At 41.0% G+C, this 19,003-nt stretch overlaps 2 protein-coding genes across 3 annotated transcripts in view; one reads left to right on the forward strand and one right to left on the reverse strand.

Moving 5' to 3' along the window:
* METTL25 (methyltransferase like 25) overlaps positions 1-7,587 on the reverse strand; it is a gene marked incomplete at its 3' end in the record, with an annotated part of 103,303 nt that extends 95,716 nt beyond the window's left edge. Inside the window, exon 1 of one of the 2 annotated variants that reach the window (XM_081084172.1) lies at positions 7,233-7,508. In XM_081084172.1, the coding sequence (XP_080940298.1) occupies positions 7,233-7,488 (256 nt within the window). In that variant the 5' untranslated portion in view covers positions 7,489-7,508. Of the gene's footprint in view, positions 1-7,232 lie in introns of both variants that reach the window. The other variant, XM_081084173.1, reaches the window with a different exon arrangement.
* Positions 7,257-16,733, forward strand: CCDC59 (coiled-coil domain containing 59). The gene is made up of 4 exons (XM_081084174.1): positions 7,257-7,829; positions 9,015-9,330; positions 13,389-13,488; positions 16,254-16,733. Exons 1-4 carry the CDS (start codon positions 7,676-7,678, stop codon positions 16,413-16,415), a joined length of 732 nt encoding a protein of 243 aa, XP_080940300.1. The 5' UTR covers positions 7,257-7,675; the 3' UTR covers positions 16,416-16,733.
* Positions 16,734-19,003: the final 2,270 nt, after the last annotated feature.

Below are 19,003 nucleotides of genomic sequence, written 5' to 3' on the forward strand. Positions count from 1 at the left end.
GTTTGGTTATTAATTTAGTGTAATTTGACCTGGGCTTTGAAAGAAGATGAGAAATAAATGAATGTGTATTAAATAGATGGGGTGGGAGAGTTCAGGCAAAGAGCACAGCATATACCCAATAATAGAGGGAAAAAATACATGGTATATCAGGAAACAAGGCAGCTGAAGTATAAGGTATATGGGTAGAAAGAGAATGGTTAAAAAAAAAAATTGATAATGCTATACTACTCCCTCATATTCCCTCTCTTCAATTCTAATTGGAGACACATTTTAAAAATTGAGAACTGACATCAAATTATTCCAGCCACCTACCTCCCTGATTAAAGTTTATCTAGAGTTCAATCATCTAAGAAGTTCAATCCTTTAACTTGGCTGACCCAATAACAACCTGTCATAGGCTTTTCATCCCAAGATCCCAGTTGATCCAGGCCCTCAACATGATTTCGACTTCAACAGTAGGGATTATTAAGGTATGGAGATTGAAAACTTTAAATCATTATATTTCCATAGGATTTGAGCACCAGAAGCAACCCTAGATATCTTTTCGTCAAATGACCCATAACTATTTTCATTCTTATTGAAAATGTGAAGCAAACCCCCGAATTCATTTTCAAGGGGTACAAGGAAACTGACTGAAGACCACAAATCAAGAGCCACAGTCTTTGTGGGGCAGGGAGATTATTTCAGTTTGTGAAGTTAGGGAGGGGAAGAGGATACACCCAGTAAAGGGAGCTATACAACTAATAGTCAGATTTTTAATTTTTTTTCCAAGAGTAGCTGTAAACCCAGATTTGTGTATATGAATTTTGAAATGCTTCCTAAAATATTAAAAAGTGTAAACACTTACTGGTCATGCAAGATATGTTTATAAACCATGTGAGACTGGGGTTGGCTATTTTTCTGCGTCAGCTATTGATGAACACCCTAGGCCAGTGGTTCTCAGCCTTCTGGCCCTTTAAATACAGTTCCTCATGTTGTGACCCAACCATAAAACTATTTTCGTTGCTACTTCATAACTGTAATGTTGCTACTGTTATGAATCGTAATGTAAATATCTGATATGCAGGATGGTCTTAGGCGACCCCTATGAAAGGGTCGTTCGACCGCCAAAGGGGTCGCGACCCACAGGTTGAGAACCGCTGCCCTAGGCAGTTACTTCTTAAATGAGAAAATTGAGGCCTACAGCTAAATGTCCTGTGCAAGATACGCAGCTGATCAGAGTTAGAGATGGGAAGAAGCAGGTCTCTGACTCTGGGCTCCTGCCTCTACCTGAGGAGAGCAGAATATAAAGAAGGTGACTAACATTTATTATGCTGACTCACTTATATGAGTAGGTTTTAACATCTATCTCATTTACTTTTATACAACCTAATCAGGCCAGAATTGATTCCTATTTTTTTAAAAAAAAAACAACAACTGAGGCTCAAAAGCTTAACTAATTTACACAAGATTACATAGCACTAAAGCATCTGAAGAAGGATTCAAATCTATACATGATAACCACAAGACGTATATCACTTATATGTTGCCTCCTATTTGCTTTCATTAATAGTGGGAGGTTCCAGGTAGAGAGGTGATAGTAAATAAGGGCAGAAGGTAAAGAACTTTAATTTGTACAAAATGGAGACCTATATGATGGTTTTTGAGCAGAGGAATGACAAGATCAGAGCTATGATTTTGAAAGACAACTGGAGATCAGTTTGAATGAAAAAGCAATTGAAAAATAGGGTCTGGAGGCAAGAATAAGAGCTCTGAGTTATTGCTAAAATTCTGTTGCAAAATTAAGAAAGGAGGGGCCAAACTATTTGTTGTGGAAATAAGAAGCAGCAGATCCAAGAGAAATGGAGGAAGAAATAAGCCTGAGTAACAGGAAGGATGTTAACACCATTTATAGAGGAGTCACTGAGGTAATGAGATGAGAAAAATAAAAGAAACATAAACACTAGTAGTCATGAAGCCATGTAGGCAAGTTTTTTTTCTTTCTTTATAAATCAGGGAAGAAATCTAAATTATGAGAAATCATGAAGCTAGATTACTATAACTGCAAGCTTCCAGTGAAATGTTAATGATGTGACATAATTTAAACAAACAACAATATAAATGGATATCTAAACAAGTAGTAGGTATTCAAATTTATTCTGATTGGCTAAACAAAAGTATCATTTAAGTAGAATGGGGGAGAGGGGGGGGAATGCCATAGATTAGAGTACTCTCCATGAATTTTGTTTTACTGAACTTTTTAATGATTCTTGTTGTGGTGTGATCTTATTTCCTGAAAAGACCCAAAAAACTGAAAAAGGAAAAAATAGAGTTCAGGATAAATTACACGAGGAAAGTGAATGAATAAAGGTTAAATACAACAGAGCAAAACAGATGTCACTAATTCTTTCTCTATTCTCCCTTTCTATTTCCAACATGCTTTCTGGCTCCATGTGTTCCAAATTACAGGTGAGCGCCATTTCAATACACCACAGTCACCACCATCACCACAACCAACAAAAACTACCAAGGATGGCCAAAAAGAAATTTAATCTATTAAATGAAAGAAAAACAATGTAAGAGAAAGCTCCACAAAGTAATAATCTATCATGGGCATATACTTTCTGTATTGTTCAGTTAAAATATAGTAAATTAATTATACAGATGCTCACCTAAAGGAACCTGGCCACAGTTTATCATTGTTATCTAGTAGAGAAATCGCCTGACCTCTTCGAGCTGCCATTGCCCGAAGTCTCCTTGGACTATTTTAATCGCCTCTATCTATCTTGTTTTCTTGCTTCCTGCCTTACCTTCAATAGCCTTTGCTCCACACAGAAGTCAAAGTCATCCCTTTGAAACATAAATCACATATCACACCACCACACAAAATCCTTAAAGAGCTTTCCATGCTACTCAGAGTAAAAGCCAAGCCCTCAGTATGGCCCACACTTCCTACATGAAGTTGCCCCAGCTCACCTCTCAAACCTCATCTCTTACCAGTCTAACCTGACAGCTCAGCTGTGTTTCCAGCATACCCAGCATGCCCCAGCTTGGGCACCTGCTCTTCACTAGGGCCAAAACTCTTCCTTCAGACAACTGCATGACTGTCTCTCTCACTTTCTTCAAGTCTCTGTTCAAATTCTGTCTTGATAGATTAGACTTCCTGATCATGATCACTGTACCTAAAGTAGCATTTCTCTCCACCTCACCATCATCTTTCACTTCCCCATGCCTGTCGTGCCTTTCTTCACTATATTTACTGCTACCTGATATTACGTACAGAGTTTACTACGCATCTACCCTCACTAAACATCAGCTCCAAGTGGACAGGGACTTTGTTGTGTTCAACACCATAATTGTAGGGCCTAGAAAAGGACCTGGCAGGTAGATGGTGCTCATTAAACATTAGTCAAATACATGAATGGATTAAGTGCTGCTATCTGTTAGGCATATTCTCAACCCTTTCTATGTATTAACTCATTTAACTTTCATAGTACTCCATCAAGTACCTATTATCCCCATTTTACAGATGAGGAACTGAGGCACAGAGAATTAAAGTCCAAGTTAACAAAGCTAATAAGTTTGGGATCCAGGACTTGAATCCAGGTAGTGTCTGCAAAGCCTATTGAACTGTTGCTCAGGCTGTCACAGACTAGGTGGCTTAAACAACCGATATATTTTCTTCCTCACAGTTCTGGAACCTGAAAGTCCAAGATCAAAACGCTGCCAGAGTAGATTTCTGGTGAAGCCTCTCTTCTTTGCTTTTAGATGGCTGCCTTCTCCCTATATCCTCACATAGTTTTTGCCAGTGTATGCCCTCCTGGTGTCTCGTCCTCTTCCTATTGGATTCACCCACATGACCTCATTAAACATTAATTACCTCCTTAAGGGCCCATCTCCAAGTACAGTCACACTGGTGATTAGAGCTTCAACATACAAATTTTGAAAGGACACAATTCAATCTATAACACCCATAATTTATGTCTTTGAAATATAGCTATTTTAAACATCTTCCTTTTTTATTTTGAAGAATCCAGTTGGGTTTTTTTGGGTTTTTTTGCTAGGTCTTTTTAGTTGAACAGAAGAGAAGAAACTTTCAGGACTCTGCCTGGGCCCAAAGATCACCTGGCAAGATCTACTGAAATGGCTACACTAAGGATTTTCAGAAACAACTTGTTCTCATAAAACACCAAATGATTGTGCCAAACATCTGTTAGTGTACTTCCATACACGGTGCATTAACGCGTTGCAGCTCCGGGAATTGTGTTTATTTGTAACTCCTCATACAAAACCAGCAGAAAACCATACTTCTTGTGAGTCCCTGATGGAAATCTGTTCCAGCCTCCTTGCTGCTCCTCAAACAACCACTCAGGCTCCCACCCCAGGGCCTTTGTGCCCCCTGCTCTCATTATCTGGAGTGCTTTCCCTCCAGGTAGCTTCATGACTCATTGTTTCCCTTATTTAGATTTTTTCCCAGTGTCATCTCCATGAGGTCTTGCTGAAACAATCTATTTAAAATTGCAAACATACTTTCCTCCTGCACTTACCCTTACCTACTCTCTCTACTTAATTTTTCTCTGTGGCACTTTTTTTGAGGATTCCGGGGGAGGGGTCTAACTCTTCCCTCTAGAATGCAGGCAAGATGAAGGTGAGGATTTTTGTTTGTTTTGTTTACTGCTATTTCCCTAGCTCCCAGATAGTGCTGGCCCACAGTAGACACTCATTGCTGAATGAATGAACTTCTCCAAGGTCACACAGCTGGTAAGAGGTAGAACTGGAGTTTGAACCCTATCAGACACAAAAGTCTAAAATTTTAACTGTTAAGTTATACTGTCCATAGGAGCTAACAATTCTTAAGTATAAATCTGGTCAAAGGATTCCACTGCTCTTCTCTGACACAAACAAACAACAGACTGCAAATAGGAATGGAGAAAATGCCCATCTTCAAACAATCTCCACAGAAACAGAAATTAATATTCTTTGCAAGCATAAATTGTAAAAATTCATTCTTTTTAACACTATAGGCAACTGACCATCTGTAAAAATTAAATATTTTGTTTCCAGGGCCAAAGACGTTTCAAAGGCGAACAACTGAGTCCAAATTCCATTTTTTGTTGTATAGATACAAAATTGATTGTAAGTTTTTCCCAAAAGATGTTAGAATTTTATCCCTAGCCTAAATAAGTGGTGTCATTTATTCATTCATTTACTTACTTGCCAAATAGTTACTAACCACCTAATCTGACCAGGCATTGTTCCAGGCAATAAGTATACAGCAGTGAACAAAATAATTCTCCCATCTTTGAAAGGGGAAACAATAAAAACATAGCTAAAATTAAGAAAAGTATTAATGTCCCAAAAAGTATTAGTTTTAATAATAATGGCCTTTGGAATTCATCCCTAAATAATTCAGAGTATAATTTTATCATGGTGGCAAAGAGCTCAGACTCTGGAGTCAGAAGTTTGAACCCCATGAAGAGCTGTGCCCTTGACAAATTAACTCCTCAAGTCGCAATTTCATAACTTGGGAGAAACAGAACCCATCCCGCAAGGCTGACGTGAGGATTAAAAGAGAAAACGTGCAAGAAAACACTTAGTAGACTGCAGACTAAATGATACATATTAATTGATCCTACTGTCATGATTGGAATATGTAAGATAACCTAATTCTTTCATCGCATGAAGACAAAGTTAAAGCCACAGGAAAGTCTTGGGCTTTACATTTAAAGGTAGTTTCTTTTCTCTTGGGGGGAAGCTAAGCTGCCATGAGTCATTCATTAATTCGTTCATTGAGCAATGCATGCCAGGTATCTGACTAGTGACTGGGAACACATGTTTATAGGGAAGACAGGGTCTCTGCCCGTTTGAAGTGTAAGTTGCCACATTATCATAAGTAGTGGATATGAGGAGAGCAAGCTGAGGACAGGCCTAACTTTCTCAACAATAACCTGTGACTGGAAAGAAGCCAATGTTTACCACGTCCTATTATAGGAGGCTCCTCTAGCGGAGCACTGCATTCAGAGGATGCCCAGCGCATAAGGTTCACTCGCAAGGGCAAGGTTGGGAACAGCTGGAAGCAAAGTAGGAGAGAACCCAGGAGCCTGTTCGGGTCCTCTGGTCATGCTACTTCCAAAATATACTAGCCTTGGTTGGATCTAAGTTTCTTGAGGGTAAAAAAAAAACAAATAAGCCCCACAGCCTACCAAAGTTCATGGCACGTCCTAGCTACTTTATAAACAATTTTCAAATGAACTAGTAAATATTTCAAATCTTCGCTGTTACCACCCTAGGCCCCGACATAATCATCTCTTTCTCGTACTAACGGGCCTCTCGGCTTCTGCCCCTCTAGTCTGTTCTGCAAATAACCATCAGTAATCTTTTCAAAGGGAAGTCAGGCCACTATATTGACTGAACGGCTCCAACGTTTCCCATCAGCTTCAGACCCAATATGCTCCCCCGGCAGTCCGGCTCCTGCCTGCCTCCCACACCGTCGCCGCTCGGCACCGGGGTCCAGCCTCCGCCCGAACCTGGGAACCCCTCCCCGGCTCCCCGCGCGCCGGCGCCCCCTGCCGCTCCCGGCCACCTAGAGCAGCCTCTTCCACCACTGCTGCCAAGGTGCCTGTTTCCATTTTCTTTTTTTTTCTTTTTATTTTATTTTCTTGTTTAAAGTATTACAAATAGTAGTGCATATGTCTCCTTTTTCCCCCCATTGACCTCCCCCCGGCCTCCCCTACCCCCCGGCACAGGCCCTCACCCCACCCCCCAGTGTCTGTGTCCATTGGTTATGCTTACATGCATGCATACAAGTCCTTGGGTTGATCGCTTATCCCCCCTCCCCCAACTGTTTTCATTGTCTTCTCGCCCGTCATCACCACGTGAGCTTATCTTGATGTATTACTACTAAGTGCTGCTGTCCTGCCGCGTTTCCACAAGGAACCGACAGGCACGGTGAGCACCCCGTTCCCCGCTCGCTCCCGCCCAGCAGCGCTTGCTGTGACTGCATGAATGGACCCCTGCCGGGCTCTAGTCCCTTTAAGTGGTGGAACTACACAGGCACCCCGGGACGAAAGTGAGACCCCGGGACCGCGTCCCCGCCCCACCCCTGCGCTAACCCGACCCCCACCCACCTCGGCGGCCCCCGCCCCGGCCCGCCCCCGGTCCCCGCGATTCCGCCCGGCTGCCGCCGGAGGGCACGCTTCGGGGGGCGGAGCCTCCCTTCCACCTCCCTGCCCGCCCCTCCCGCCGCCGTTCACCTGCTCCTCCCTCGGCCTCCGCCGGGGGGCGCGCCTCCGAGGTCCGGTCCTCCGCCGTCGCCGTGGCCCTCAGTACCTCCAGCACAGTCTCCGGAGGCATGTCGACTAGTTGCGCCCACACGGACTCCGTGTAGAAGTCCACTGTGTGTGCGTTGGCAATGGACAGGGCTTGCCTCAGGAACCGCAGCAGCCCCTGCAACTTGGCACGCAACGTGGGCAAGTCCTGGGCCGCCGGGAGCGGGCTGGAAGCCGCCATGGCGCTCCCCCGCCCGGGCTGTAGGTGGCGCCCACCGGGTCGCGAGGCGCGGGCTCCGCGGAGAGCCGCTCAGGCCGGATCAGTAGAGCTCCGATCGACACTGCAGGTGGGCGATGGATTGCTTCCGCCTGGTGACGTACTTTGACTGCGTCCGTTGTGAGTTTCCCGGCGACGCGCTTGGTAAGCCATGGCGCCCTCGAGGCCGGCACCCGGGCGGCGGACCGGGGGTTTTGGGGCGCCTGGCGAAGGGTTTTCTCCGGTCGGATTCAAGAATAAGAATGTGAAACAGAGGACGTGGCGACCTAACCACCTGCAGGCCTTCGTGGGGAGCGTTCGCGAGGGTAAGAAGGCAGCCTTCCTGATCCCCGGGCTTTTGAACTCCTAGAGTGCGCGCCCGCCGATGCGTGGAGCAGGGTAGGCGCTGGGTCGGCCCTCCCGGGGCGGAGGGAGTCATTCCGGAGCCGGCCGAGGCCGTGGGCGTCTCAGCGCCGGTGGGAAGACGGAGCGGTGTTGGTGACCGTCCGTGATCATCTCCCCCCACTTGTCTCCATTCTTGTTCCGAACTCTCCCTCTATTTACCCACGAAAGCGTAAGCAGAGAGCATCTACGGTTCCATTTGTGGATGTATCATGTGTACACCTTGGTGCATGTATTACGGGGAAGGACAGACAGAAGGATAGGGCCAGAAATCTGCCCCACGCCCTTGCTGATTGCAAGTAACCCAGAGCCCTCCAGTCGTCTTTTACTGATCTTCCTTTGCTGTGCTTTGGTTTGCGTTTGTCATTGTGTCTTGTCTGTAAGTTCCCGCAGATCTCGTTTGGAATGCATACATCTTAAGTTCTGGTAGCTGTTCAGAAAGTCATGCTCCATCTTCTCTCTCTTGTGTTGAGTTACTTTTAAAAGTAAGTCGTACAGCTCTAACCGGCTTGGCTCAGTGGATAGAGCGTCGGCCTGCGGACTGAAGGGTCCCGGGTTCGATTCCCGTCAAGGGCATGTACCTTGGTTGCGGGCACATCCCCAGTGGGGGGTGTGCAGGAGGCAGCTGTTGGTGTTTCTCCCACATCGATGTTTCTACCTCTCTATCCCTCTTCCTTCCTCTCTGTAAAAAAAATCAATAATATGTATATATATATTTTTTAAAAAGTAAGTCATACAGTAGTTTCTCTAAGGTAAAATAATAGCTGTGAGCTGTATGTTTTAAGTATGTATTAAAGACCTAGATGAAGTCTTTTAGATGGATTAAGGACTTTGTTTTGATTTGTGAGCGCAATAAACTGGAGTCGTGCACCGCTCTAGCCATTTTACCATATTTGAGAGTCTTACTTGAAGGGTCTGCATGACTAAGTTTGCCTGGTCTTTTGCAAAGAATCAACATGCTGTTCACGCCATTGGTTTAAAACTTGTTTTCTTGAAATGACCTTTCAAAGCAAAACAAAGTAATTCTAGCATCTGAATGTCACAGCTACATTTTTTCATGCCACTTATTTTCTGAGAAAGTAATTAACGATTTATGTTCTTCAATGTAGGACAAGGCTTTGCATTTCGAAGAAAATTGAAGATTCAGCAAAATTACAAGAAATTGCTATGGCGGAAAAACAAGGCTCAAACCTCACAGGAATCCCAGTTCAGAGATCGATATCCCGATCATCTGAAACATCTTTACTTAGCTGAAGAGGAAAGACTCAGGAAGCAGACTAGAAAAGTTGAGAAGAACAAGTCAGAAGAACAAGTTAATGAGGCTTTGCCAGCAGAACAATGTAACACTGACCAGGCTTTGTCTGAAGAACATTGTAGCATTGACCAGCCTCAGACAGAAGAGCCATCTAAAGAAGAAAGGGTAAAGTATGTATTTTCTTATTTTGAAATCCTTTGTTTTAAGTTTAAGTAGTGTTTTATGAAATTAGACAATTTATATAGAAATTGGAATTGTTATTTGAGGCATTTTAGAAGTCACAGTGTAATTAGGCGATAATTTTTCATGGAGGCTTTTTTTTTTTATCTTAAATGACTGAATTAGGTTAGGTTAGCTTAATTGGAGAAGTAATGGAATGAGTATTAAAATATCTGGGTTTTCGATTTCAGCCTTTCAAGTACATTTAACTTACTTGGACTGTGATTAATGCCTGTTATTAATATACTAGAGGCCCGGTGCACAAAAATTTGTGCACTGCGGGGGGGGGGGGGGTGTCCCTCAGCCCGGCCTTTGCCCTCTCGCAGTCTGGGACCCCTCGGGGGATGACCACCTGCTGGCTTAGGCCTGCTCCCCAGGGGGATTGGGCCTAAGCTGGTAATCAGACATCCCTCTGGCAGCCCGGCAGCCCTCGGGGGATGTCCACTTGCCAGCGGGGAGCAGACCTAAGCTGCAGTCGGACATCCTTAGCGCTGCTGAGGAGGCAGGAGAGGCTCCTACCACCACTGCTGTACTGGCAGCCATCAGCCTGGCTTGTGGCTGAGCAGAGCTCCCCTATGTGGGAGGGCAGCTCCTGCATTGAGCATCTGCCCCCTGGTGGTCAGTGTGTGTCATAGTGACCAGTCATTCCCAGTCTTTCTGCTGTTAGGGTCAGTTTGCATATTACCCTTTTGCTATATAGGATAGAGGCCTGGTGCACAGGTAGGGGCCGGCTGGTTTGCCCTAAAGGGTGTCCCGGATCAGGGTAGGGGTCCCACTTGGGTGCCTGGCCAGCCTGGGTGAGGGGATGATGGCTGTTTGCAGCTGGTCACATGCCCTTTAGGGTGGCCGGCGACTGAAGCTCCCAGCCTCTCCTTTTTTTCTTTCTTTTTTTTTAATTCTGGGATTTATTTACCTTCTATAATTGAAACTTTGTTGCTGTCACTGGAGCTGAGAGCCGGCTCCAGCTCTGTGGCCACCGCCGGCTGAAAGCAGGTATCTGGGGTTTGTTTAGCTTCTATAATTGAAACTTTGTTGCTTTTGGAGCTCAGAGCCGCCACGGCAGGGGAGGGAACCTTGGCTTCCTCCATCACTGGAGCAGGCAAGCCTCCTGCTTGCTTCAGCTGCGTGGCTGCTGGACGCCACCTTGGTTGGGTTAATTTGCATATCTTGCTGATTAGCCAGTGGGAGGTGTAGCGAAGGTATGGTCAATTACCATGTTTGTCTATTATTAGATAGGATGTGTTTTTTTTTTAAACTAATTTTTTTTGAGAGGTATAGCTTGGTGGTTAACAGCATGAAGGGACTTGAGCTGGACTTCTCTAAAATGGAAATTATGATAAGTATTTAATTCAGAGTTGCTATGTTGTACCTCTCCAGAATGAATTATTCTCAGACTCTGTGGTCTCCCTGACCTATCGTGACATTATAAATACTAAATGAGTTCATTTGTTATAAAGTACTTTAAATAGTGTATGGTACATGAGAAGTACCACCTAAGAGTGTTAGCTACTACTGCTGCTACTACTATTATTAATCCAGATTCTTCCCCCCAGAGGATGTGGATTTAGAATCAATTAAAAAAGAAACAGAGAGCAAGAATAGATCCAGAGACAAGTGGGGGGTTAGAGAGCAGCCAAAGGACTTATATGCATGCATTTTAGCATAACCAATGGACATAGACACTGGGGAGGTGGGGGCTTGCCTGGGGCGGGAATGGCTGGGGGCGGGGGGTGTCAGTCAGGGAAAAAGGAGACATGTAAAACTTCAGACAATAAAAAAAAAAAAAATAGAATAAAAAAGAAAAGAAACAGCATAGCACCATACACTTTGGTTTTATAAATGCTAACTTATAAAGCTTTCTCTGCACATATCTCAAGTTAAAAAAACATGCCAAAATCTAAACTTGCAGTGAAACTAGGTATTACTTGGGACCATAACCTTTAACTTCACTAAAATTCTGTCCTTTAAAATTGGAGCTATTTGTGCTAAACATAATAGGAACTTGGATCCCAGGAAAGAGTGTAGTTGGGGATGAAGACAGAGACACTAAAAATTCAGATTTTTAGTAGGTTTGTTCATCTATGGGTGTAAAGCTTGGCAAAAAATAGCTCTAGAAATGGAGGAATGAATCATTTCCAGTGATAATTGAAGTGAGGAGGGTTTAATCATGATACAAAATTCCTTGGCTAAAATAATATTTTTAGAGGTTTCTTATTTTGAAGTGGAAACAGGGAAAAGTTGTCACTGAAGAAGTTCAATAGAACTGCCTTAATTGGAGAAAGAGGGGAATACAGTGACAGCTATGTCAATATAGGAAATTTGTGCAGAGTAGGGATTGATCAAGTCAAATACTGTAACATCCAAGAAAACAAGACTGAGAGCAGGTCTTTTGAGTGTGTGCTCTAGGCAATTATTAGTGACCTTGTAAAGAAGATTTTCAATAGATAACCCTGGTGAAATTTTTACCCTTGCATGTAGCATCCAAAGCCATGGTCATGGATACGACTATCAAAGAAGAACATGGAGACCAAAGAGAGAAACACTTGGCGGGAAACCTGGGGTTAGAAAGAGAGAGAGGCTCTAGCACAGCACAGTGAGAAGGAGCAGTTAGAAAGGGTCCGGGCGAAAGGATGTCACCAAAACTGACGGAATGGAATTTTCAACAGTAGTGAATGGTCAGTTAAATGAAACTGAAAAGTGCCCATTGACTTGATCATCATATTTGGCTAGAAGGTCATGACTGTTTTGGCATGGGTAGTTTGATTACAATGTGAGAGCAGAAATCAGATTACAGAGTTAAGTGAATATGAAGTGCCTATCTTAGTCTATTCACTATTTCTAGATACGTGACCATGAAGGGATGAGGAATAAGAGATTGGTAGTTAGAAGAGGATCTAGAGTTTGGCGATGGATAATTAGTGCATTTGTTTACTTTAAGAAGGTAGCTACTGAAATTTTTATACTGTGTTTATGAAGTTGGTATAGTGAAAAGTTGAGAAACAGGAAAAAGGAAGATTATTAATTAATCAGATAGCCTGAGGAAATGGATGGAGTCTGGATCTAAGTGGTTGAATTATCTGTGACAGTGTGGGACACCTTCAGAGACATGAGAAGTACTTCAAGATAGAATAGTTCACCCTGGCCAGTGTGGTCCAGTGGTTGGAGTGTCGGCCCACACACATAAGGGTCATAAGTTCCATTCCCAGTCAAGGGCACTTTGTGGTTCACTGCCCGACCCAGGGGTGCCTACGGGAGATAGCTGATCTCTCTCTCACATTGATCTCTCTCTCTCTTTCTTTCTCTCTTTTTCTCTTTCTCTTTCTCTCCCCCCCTCCTTCCCTCCCTCCCTCCCTACCCTTTCCCTGCCTCCCCCCTCCCTCTCTCTTCCCTCCCTCTCTCCCTTCTTCCTCCCCTCCTTCCCTCCCTCTGTCTCTGAAAAGCAGTGGGAAAAATTTCCTCAAGTGAGGAAAAAAACAAAAGATAGAATAGTTGTTAAGTGGAGTTGTGGTCATTTATGAACAAGTAGGTGAAGTGGAATGGAGATGAAGTGGTCAAAGAACTCTGGGATTCAAGTTCATATCCACCTACAACTTCCATTATGTCCTTCAATTTAATGACTTCTTCAGTCTGTCATTCCTACCATTCATATGTTGGTTTCCTGTTTTGGTTTTGGTTTTGTTTTTTAATGTGTGTGGGGGGTTTTTTTGTTTGTTTGTTTGTTTACATTCTAGGATCTTTCAAATCATTCTGTATTTTCCCTGGTTGAAATATTTCTCCAAGATTCTCCAGTTACCCCCTGTAATCTATCTTGAAAGTTATAACTATATTTTTAATGTTATTTGTATATTTTATTAATAAGATTAATGTCCTCTTTCCTCTTATCTCTTCCCCTTCTATTAATTTGCATTAGTGAGATTTTAATATACAAGTACTGTATTAGACATACTTGTCATAATTTCAGTTATATTGTTTTTAATCTTTACAACTTATTTTTCTTTACCTTATAAAGCTTCATTACTATTCCAAAGAAAAATAAAAAGAAAACATCAAATCAAAAAGCACAAGAAGAATATGAACGGGTACAAGCTAAGCGTGCTGCTAAGAAACAAGTAAGATCTTTAAAAATATTCGGATTCCTATTTATGCTAAATGTATATATAATCTGTGTTTCTTAGTGTGGGGTACATAGTATGCCCTCTGTAAACATTTGTTGAATAAATGAATGGTATGATCACAGTTGAAGAATTTTAACATATTCAGATTCCTTGATTTTATTATCCTTGAGAGGTGGTCAGAAATAGAATTTTAAAGATATTGCTTACAGGTTAATGATATGAACTTCTGGGATAATGTTTACTAAGAGTTTGGTCTAGGAACTGGCACTTTTAACCAGTACTTCAAGAGATTCTTATGAATAATAAAATTTGAGAACCACTGACCTAAGGAAAATATAGATTACTTGCATAATTTTACATTGAAGCAAGTAAAAGCCAGAGGGGAGGTGAATACAATATTTCTTTACTATAAAGAGTTAGTCTTGCTAATTAAAAAGCCTCTAGAGCCCTGGCCAGGTAGTTCAGTTGGTTGGAGCATCTTCCCGATACACTAAGGTTGCAGGTTCGATCCCCAGTCAGCACATACAACAAACAACCACTGAATGCATGAATAAGTGGAACAACATATCAGTGTCCTTCCCTCCCACCCTCTCTCAAAAATAAAATAAAAAGTCTATTACATTAACTTAGCAAAATGGTACTATTCTCTGTAATCATTCAGAAACCCAAGATTAGAAGAGACTTTTTCTAATGAGGAAAACAAAATTATCTACAACTTTAACAATCGTTATTTTGTTTAATCTGTAATTAACTCGGAGTTTTTGTATTGAAGCTTTATTTTTAGCACTTTAAAAAGGATAGCATATCAGTGATTGCACTGATTTAGAATTTTTTGTGTGTTTTACCTTTAGAATTTGGGAATTTCTGGAAGTTTCACATCTAAAATTGTATGATTATTCATAAACTGGCAGCAGACTAGGATGAAGCAGAAATATTTCACCATGGAAATAGTGGACCTTTGTTTCATAGCTTGTTACTTTCTGCTTTTTCCTAACCAAGCATCTGATACCTGCCACCTTTGGAAATAGTATACCAATAAGGACCATTGTACTGTAAAACATGTAATGTCCTAAAATTTTCTTTTTTTTTTTTTTTTTTTTTTTTTTTTTTTTTTAATATATTTTATTGATTTTTTTACAGAGAGGAAGGGAGAGAGATAGAGAGTTAGAAACATCGATGAGAGAGAAACATCGATCAGCTGCCTCCTGCGCATCTCCTACTGGGGATGTGCCCGCAACCCAGGTATATGCCCTTGACCGGAATCGAACCTGGGACCTTTCAGTCCGCAGGCCGACGCTCTATCCACTGAGCCAAACCGGTTTCGGCAAAAATTTTCTTTATATAGATAAATGCTAGGACTTTATGATTATGAAAATTGACAGTCTCTTAGATTTCGAATGTTAATACCCAGCATTATTACTTAGGAGAAATCAAAATTAAGAACATTAATTAAATAAGAACCTATAATTGATAGTAAGACTACTTTCTTTTTACTTTGTTTAGTGAAACTCCACATACCTAAATTCCCACAAATACATTCCAGATCTTTATGTGCTTTTTAAAATAAATGAGGTACCATATAAGAACAAGTTTAAGTGACAGTGGCGTAGCATAATGGAGAATTGCTCAGACTTTGAATTCACAAGATCTGGATATGAGACTTGACTGTATCAGTTATTTGGGATTTGGGGCAAATCACTTTCCATATCACTGAGCATCAGCTCCTTGTCTGTAAGATGAAGATAAAAAACCTAGATAACACTTTGAAAGAATGAAGTGTACTATGATGTATGTGAAAGTACTTGGTTAAATATAAGTGACCATACAAATATAAGTCTGTGTCATTTGGGAGCTATATGTGTTACAGGGGAAATTGAAAAACAATCCATATATTGTAGTGATGGCGAACCTTTTGAGCTCGGCGTGTCAGCATTTTGAAAAATCCTAACTTAACTCTGGTGCCATGTCACATATAGAAATATTTTGATATTTGCAACCATAGTAAAACAAAGACTTATATTTTTGATATTTATTTTATATATTTAAATGCCATTTAACAAAGAAAAATCAACCAAAAAATGAATTCGCGTGTCACCTCTTACATGCGTGTCATAGGTTCGCCACCACTGATATGTTGCATTATTGAAGAACTTTTTAAGTTTTATATTTGATTTAGTAAATGTTATAGTGCATTTCAAGTAGTGCTTTTGGATCTATACACTATATAACGGAATTATTTTCCTTAGACTCAAATGAACTTGAGTCTTTCTCTTAGCAGATGAAATGAGCATGATCATTCTTAAATGGTTAAATATCATAATGCCTAGCACAGTGTTTTACACATATATGGTATGTAGCCAAACATTCTCCTGGAATTAAATCTGTCAGGTGCAAATTAAAAAGAATATGAGATATTCTGGAAATGAAGGTTTTAGTGTTACATGACTAGATAAAGTCACTTTTAATTCTTCATTGGGTCTAGTTAAATGATGAAATCATTTCATAAATATGCCTTCTGTGCTCCGACTTTATTTGCATACAGATAATTAAAATTGTTTAATAACTTTTTGTAATAGCATGTGTTATAGTGCATACTCTTTGCCTTAACATTTAACATTTGAAAATAAAAGAGACACTTAATATTTTGAAAATAAAAGAGACAGACCTAAAAGTTTTAGCATGGTGATACCTGTTTCAACACAACTTCGGAACTGTATTTACTGTTTTTTACTAATGAAAATTACATATGTTAATTTCAGGAATTTGAGAGGAGAAAGCAAGAGAGAGAAGAAGCTCAAAGACTCTACAAAAAGAAGAAAATGGAAATGTTTAAAATATTGAGCAAAAAGACTAAAAAGGGCCAACCAAACTTAAATTTACAGATGGAGTATCTTCTAAAAAAAATACAAGAAAACAATTAAATCAGACACTTTATATTAAATCAAGGCTTAAAATATCTGCTGCCTCTTGAGTTCTTTTGTATATGTAATGCACCTCCTAACAATTCACTAGGTTTGTCAATATAAACTGGATTGCTAAGTGATATAAAATGTCCAAAAATTTTTGTTTATTTATGTAAAGGAAAATTTTCTACATATACTCTGCATAATATCATTTGCTTCCTATTTATTTGCCCCTGAAGAAAGGGTGCCTTGAATGACTGAAAGAACCTGCTATTTGGGTGACAGTACTTTTGTACCACATAAATTCAGATGAAATAAAAATGTTTTTAAAATGGAGCAGAGCTTTCAATGGAGCATTTCAATGAAAATTTTCAATTTAGTAAACAACTGTTATGGTTTTAAAATTCATTTTAATAATGGAGGCAGTGATTCTCCTTGGACGTTTTTATTTATTTATCTTTAAACTAAGCACATGTTATAGGGGAGTGGGTTTTCTAGAAACCTGAGAGCACGCTGCACAATATCTTCTGTCCCCACCATTCAACTATGGGGTCTTCATAAAGCAGAGTTCGGTGTAAAAATGCAGAAAGCCTGATATTTATAAACATTCCCAAAGTGGGAGTACATAGCTTATTAGTGTAAGATCTTGGGAACTCGGCAGTGTCACACCAGTAATTAAGCTTTCCAGATCATGTTATTGTGTAAGACATTGTCACTGGAACATGACTGTGTTATCTCTGTGTATACTTGTGAACCGAGACACAGTGCCGAAATACTGCTCCGCCTGCCGCCTTGCAATCTCTACAAAATGAGAAAGCCTTCACTGTCAGCATTGTAAATGATATTTGTAAAACATTGCATAATAAAGCCTATAAAATAATGAAAAAGACAGCCTGAAATTGCAATAAGGTTTGAGGAGTCCTTGCATTCTACTGATCACTGCATTTAAAAGTGTAATAGATGCTGAGGAAGCAACTTACTAAAGAAAGACAATCTTTATTGCAGTGAGAAACAATGCTTAGAAATTTTCAGTGCATAATATTGCATTTAAAATAACTCAGGCCGAAACCGGTTTGGCTCAGTGGATGGAGCGTCGGCCTGCGGACTGAAGGGTTCCGGGTTCGATTCCGGTCAAGGGCATGTACCTGGGTTGCGGGCATATCCCCAGTGGGAGATGTGCAGGAGGCAGCTGATCGATGTTTCTCGCTCATCGATGTTTCTAACTATCTCTCTCCCTTCCTCTCTGTAGAAAATCAATAAAATATATTTAAAAAAAAATAAAAAAAAAATAAAATAACTCAGAAAACCTACATTTGGCTACATTGGTGAAGACAGTATATTGTGAAGCAGAGTAAAATATTTTAATTCCTTTATAATGATTTGCTTGTGTTTTACTTTTAGACACTTTATCAGGGTAGGACAAGAGATCTAGTCCTTTTGAGAGTAAAAACTAAGTTCATTTTAACAATTTTGTTGTTGAGCAGTTGTTATATATGCAAGGTCCAGGTTAAGGAGTTACTCTTTAAAAAAAAAAAAGATTCCTTCCTCCAAGGATCTGCAGTGGTTCTCAACCTTCCTAATGCCACGACCCTTTAATACAGTTCCTCATGTTGTGGTGACCCCCAACCATAAAATAATTTTCGTTGTTACTTCATAACTGTAGTTTTGCTACTGTTGTGAATTGTAATGTAAATATCTGATATGCAGGATGTATTTAGGCAACCCCTGTGAAAGGGTCGTTCGACCCCCAAAAGGGTCGCAACCCACAGGTTGAGAACCGCTGTATAGAGCAAATGCCAAGTAAGGTTATAGGACAAAAATCAGAAATGATCAGGTGCAAAACGAAGACGCAGACTTGAGTGCACCAGAGAATCACCTAGAGAGCTCACAGTGCACATTCGAGGGCCCTCCCCCAAGATTCGGATAGCACTGAAGCGCTCAGTAATGTGTGTTTTAACAGCTATTAACACATTCTGTTGTGGTTGGTCTTTAGACCATACTTTGCAAAGCATTGCACCCAGGCCTCAGAAGAGAGGTTTCATCTCATTGAAGACATCAGGGAAAGTTTCATGGATGAGATGGCATGTGAGAAAAGCCTTCCAGAATGAGAAGAGAATTAGAGGTGACAGCATGAAGGGAACACAACTTTCAGTGAATTTAAAAGTCTAAAGAGTAGTTAGGTTACATGTATATTATTACTGATTGGGGAATCACACTCAACTTCCCATTTCTGTTTCCTTTCTGATGGTGGGGCACCCTCAGCCTAACATGGTGTCTACTCTCCTTACTTTTCTGCCCAAGGAGGTAGTGACGAGTTTGGGAGGAGGACCTGGCCGGTGTACAGTGCATGTACTCTTGATTACTAATTTTCTACAGAAAATTGTAAAGAACAGGCTGTATTGATGGGTAGGAGGGTATGGAGATGGAAGCAGAGCAGGGCAGAGACCCTGTTTTGTAGAAGGAAACATCTAACCCTCCCAATTGGTGCTATATACTCGAGTTCAGCGAGAAGTAAAGCAGGAATGACATTTGAGGGAACACAATATACAAGTGGAGAAACATTGGGTGGCCAAGAGCTTGTTTCAGACTTTAATGTGTATTCAGGA

This window comes from Myotis nattereri (assembly GCF_964212035.1).
Source record: "Myotis nattereri genome assembly, chromosome: 2".
NCBI classification, from domain to species: Eukaryota; Metazoa; Chordata; class Mammalia; order Chiroptera; family Vespertilionidae; genus Myotis; species Myotis nattereri.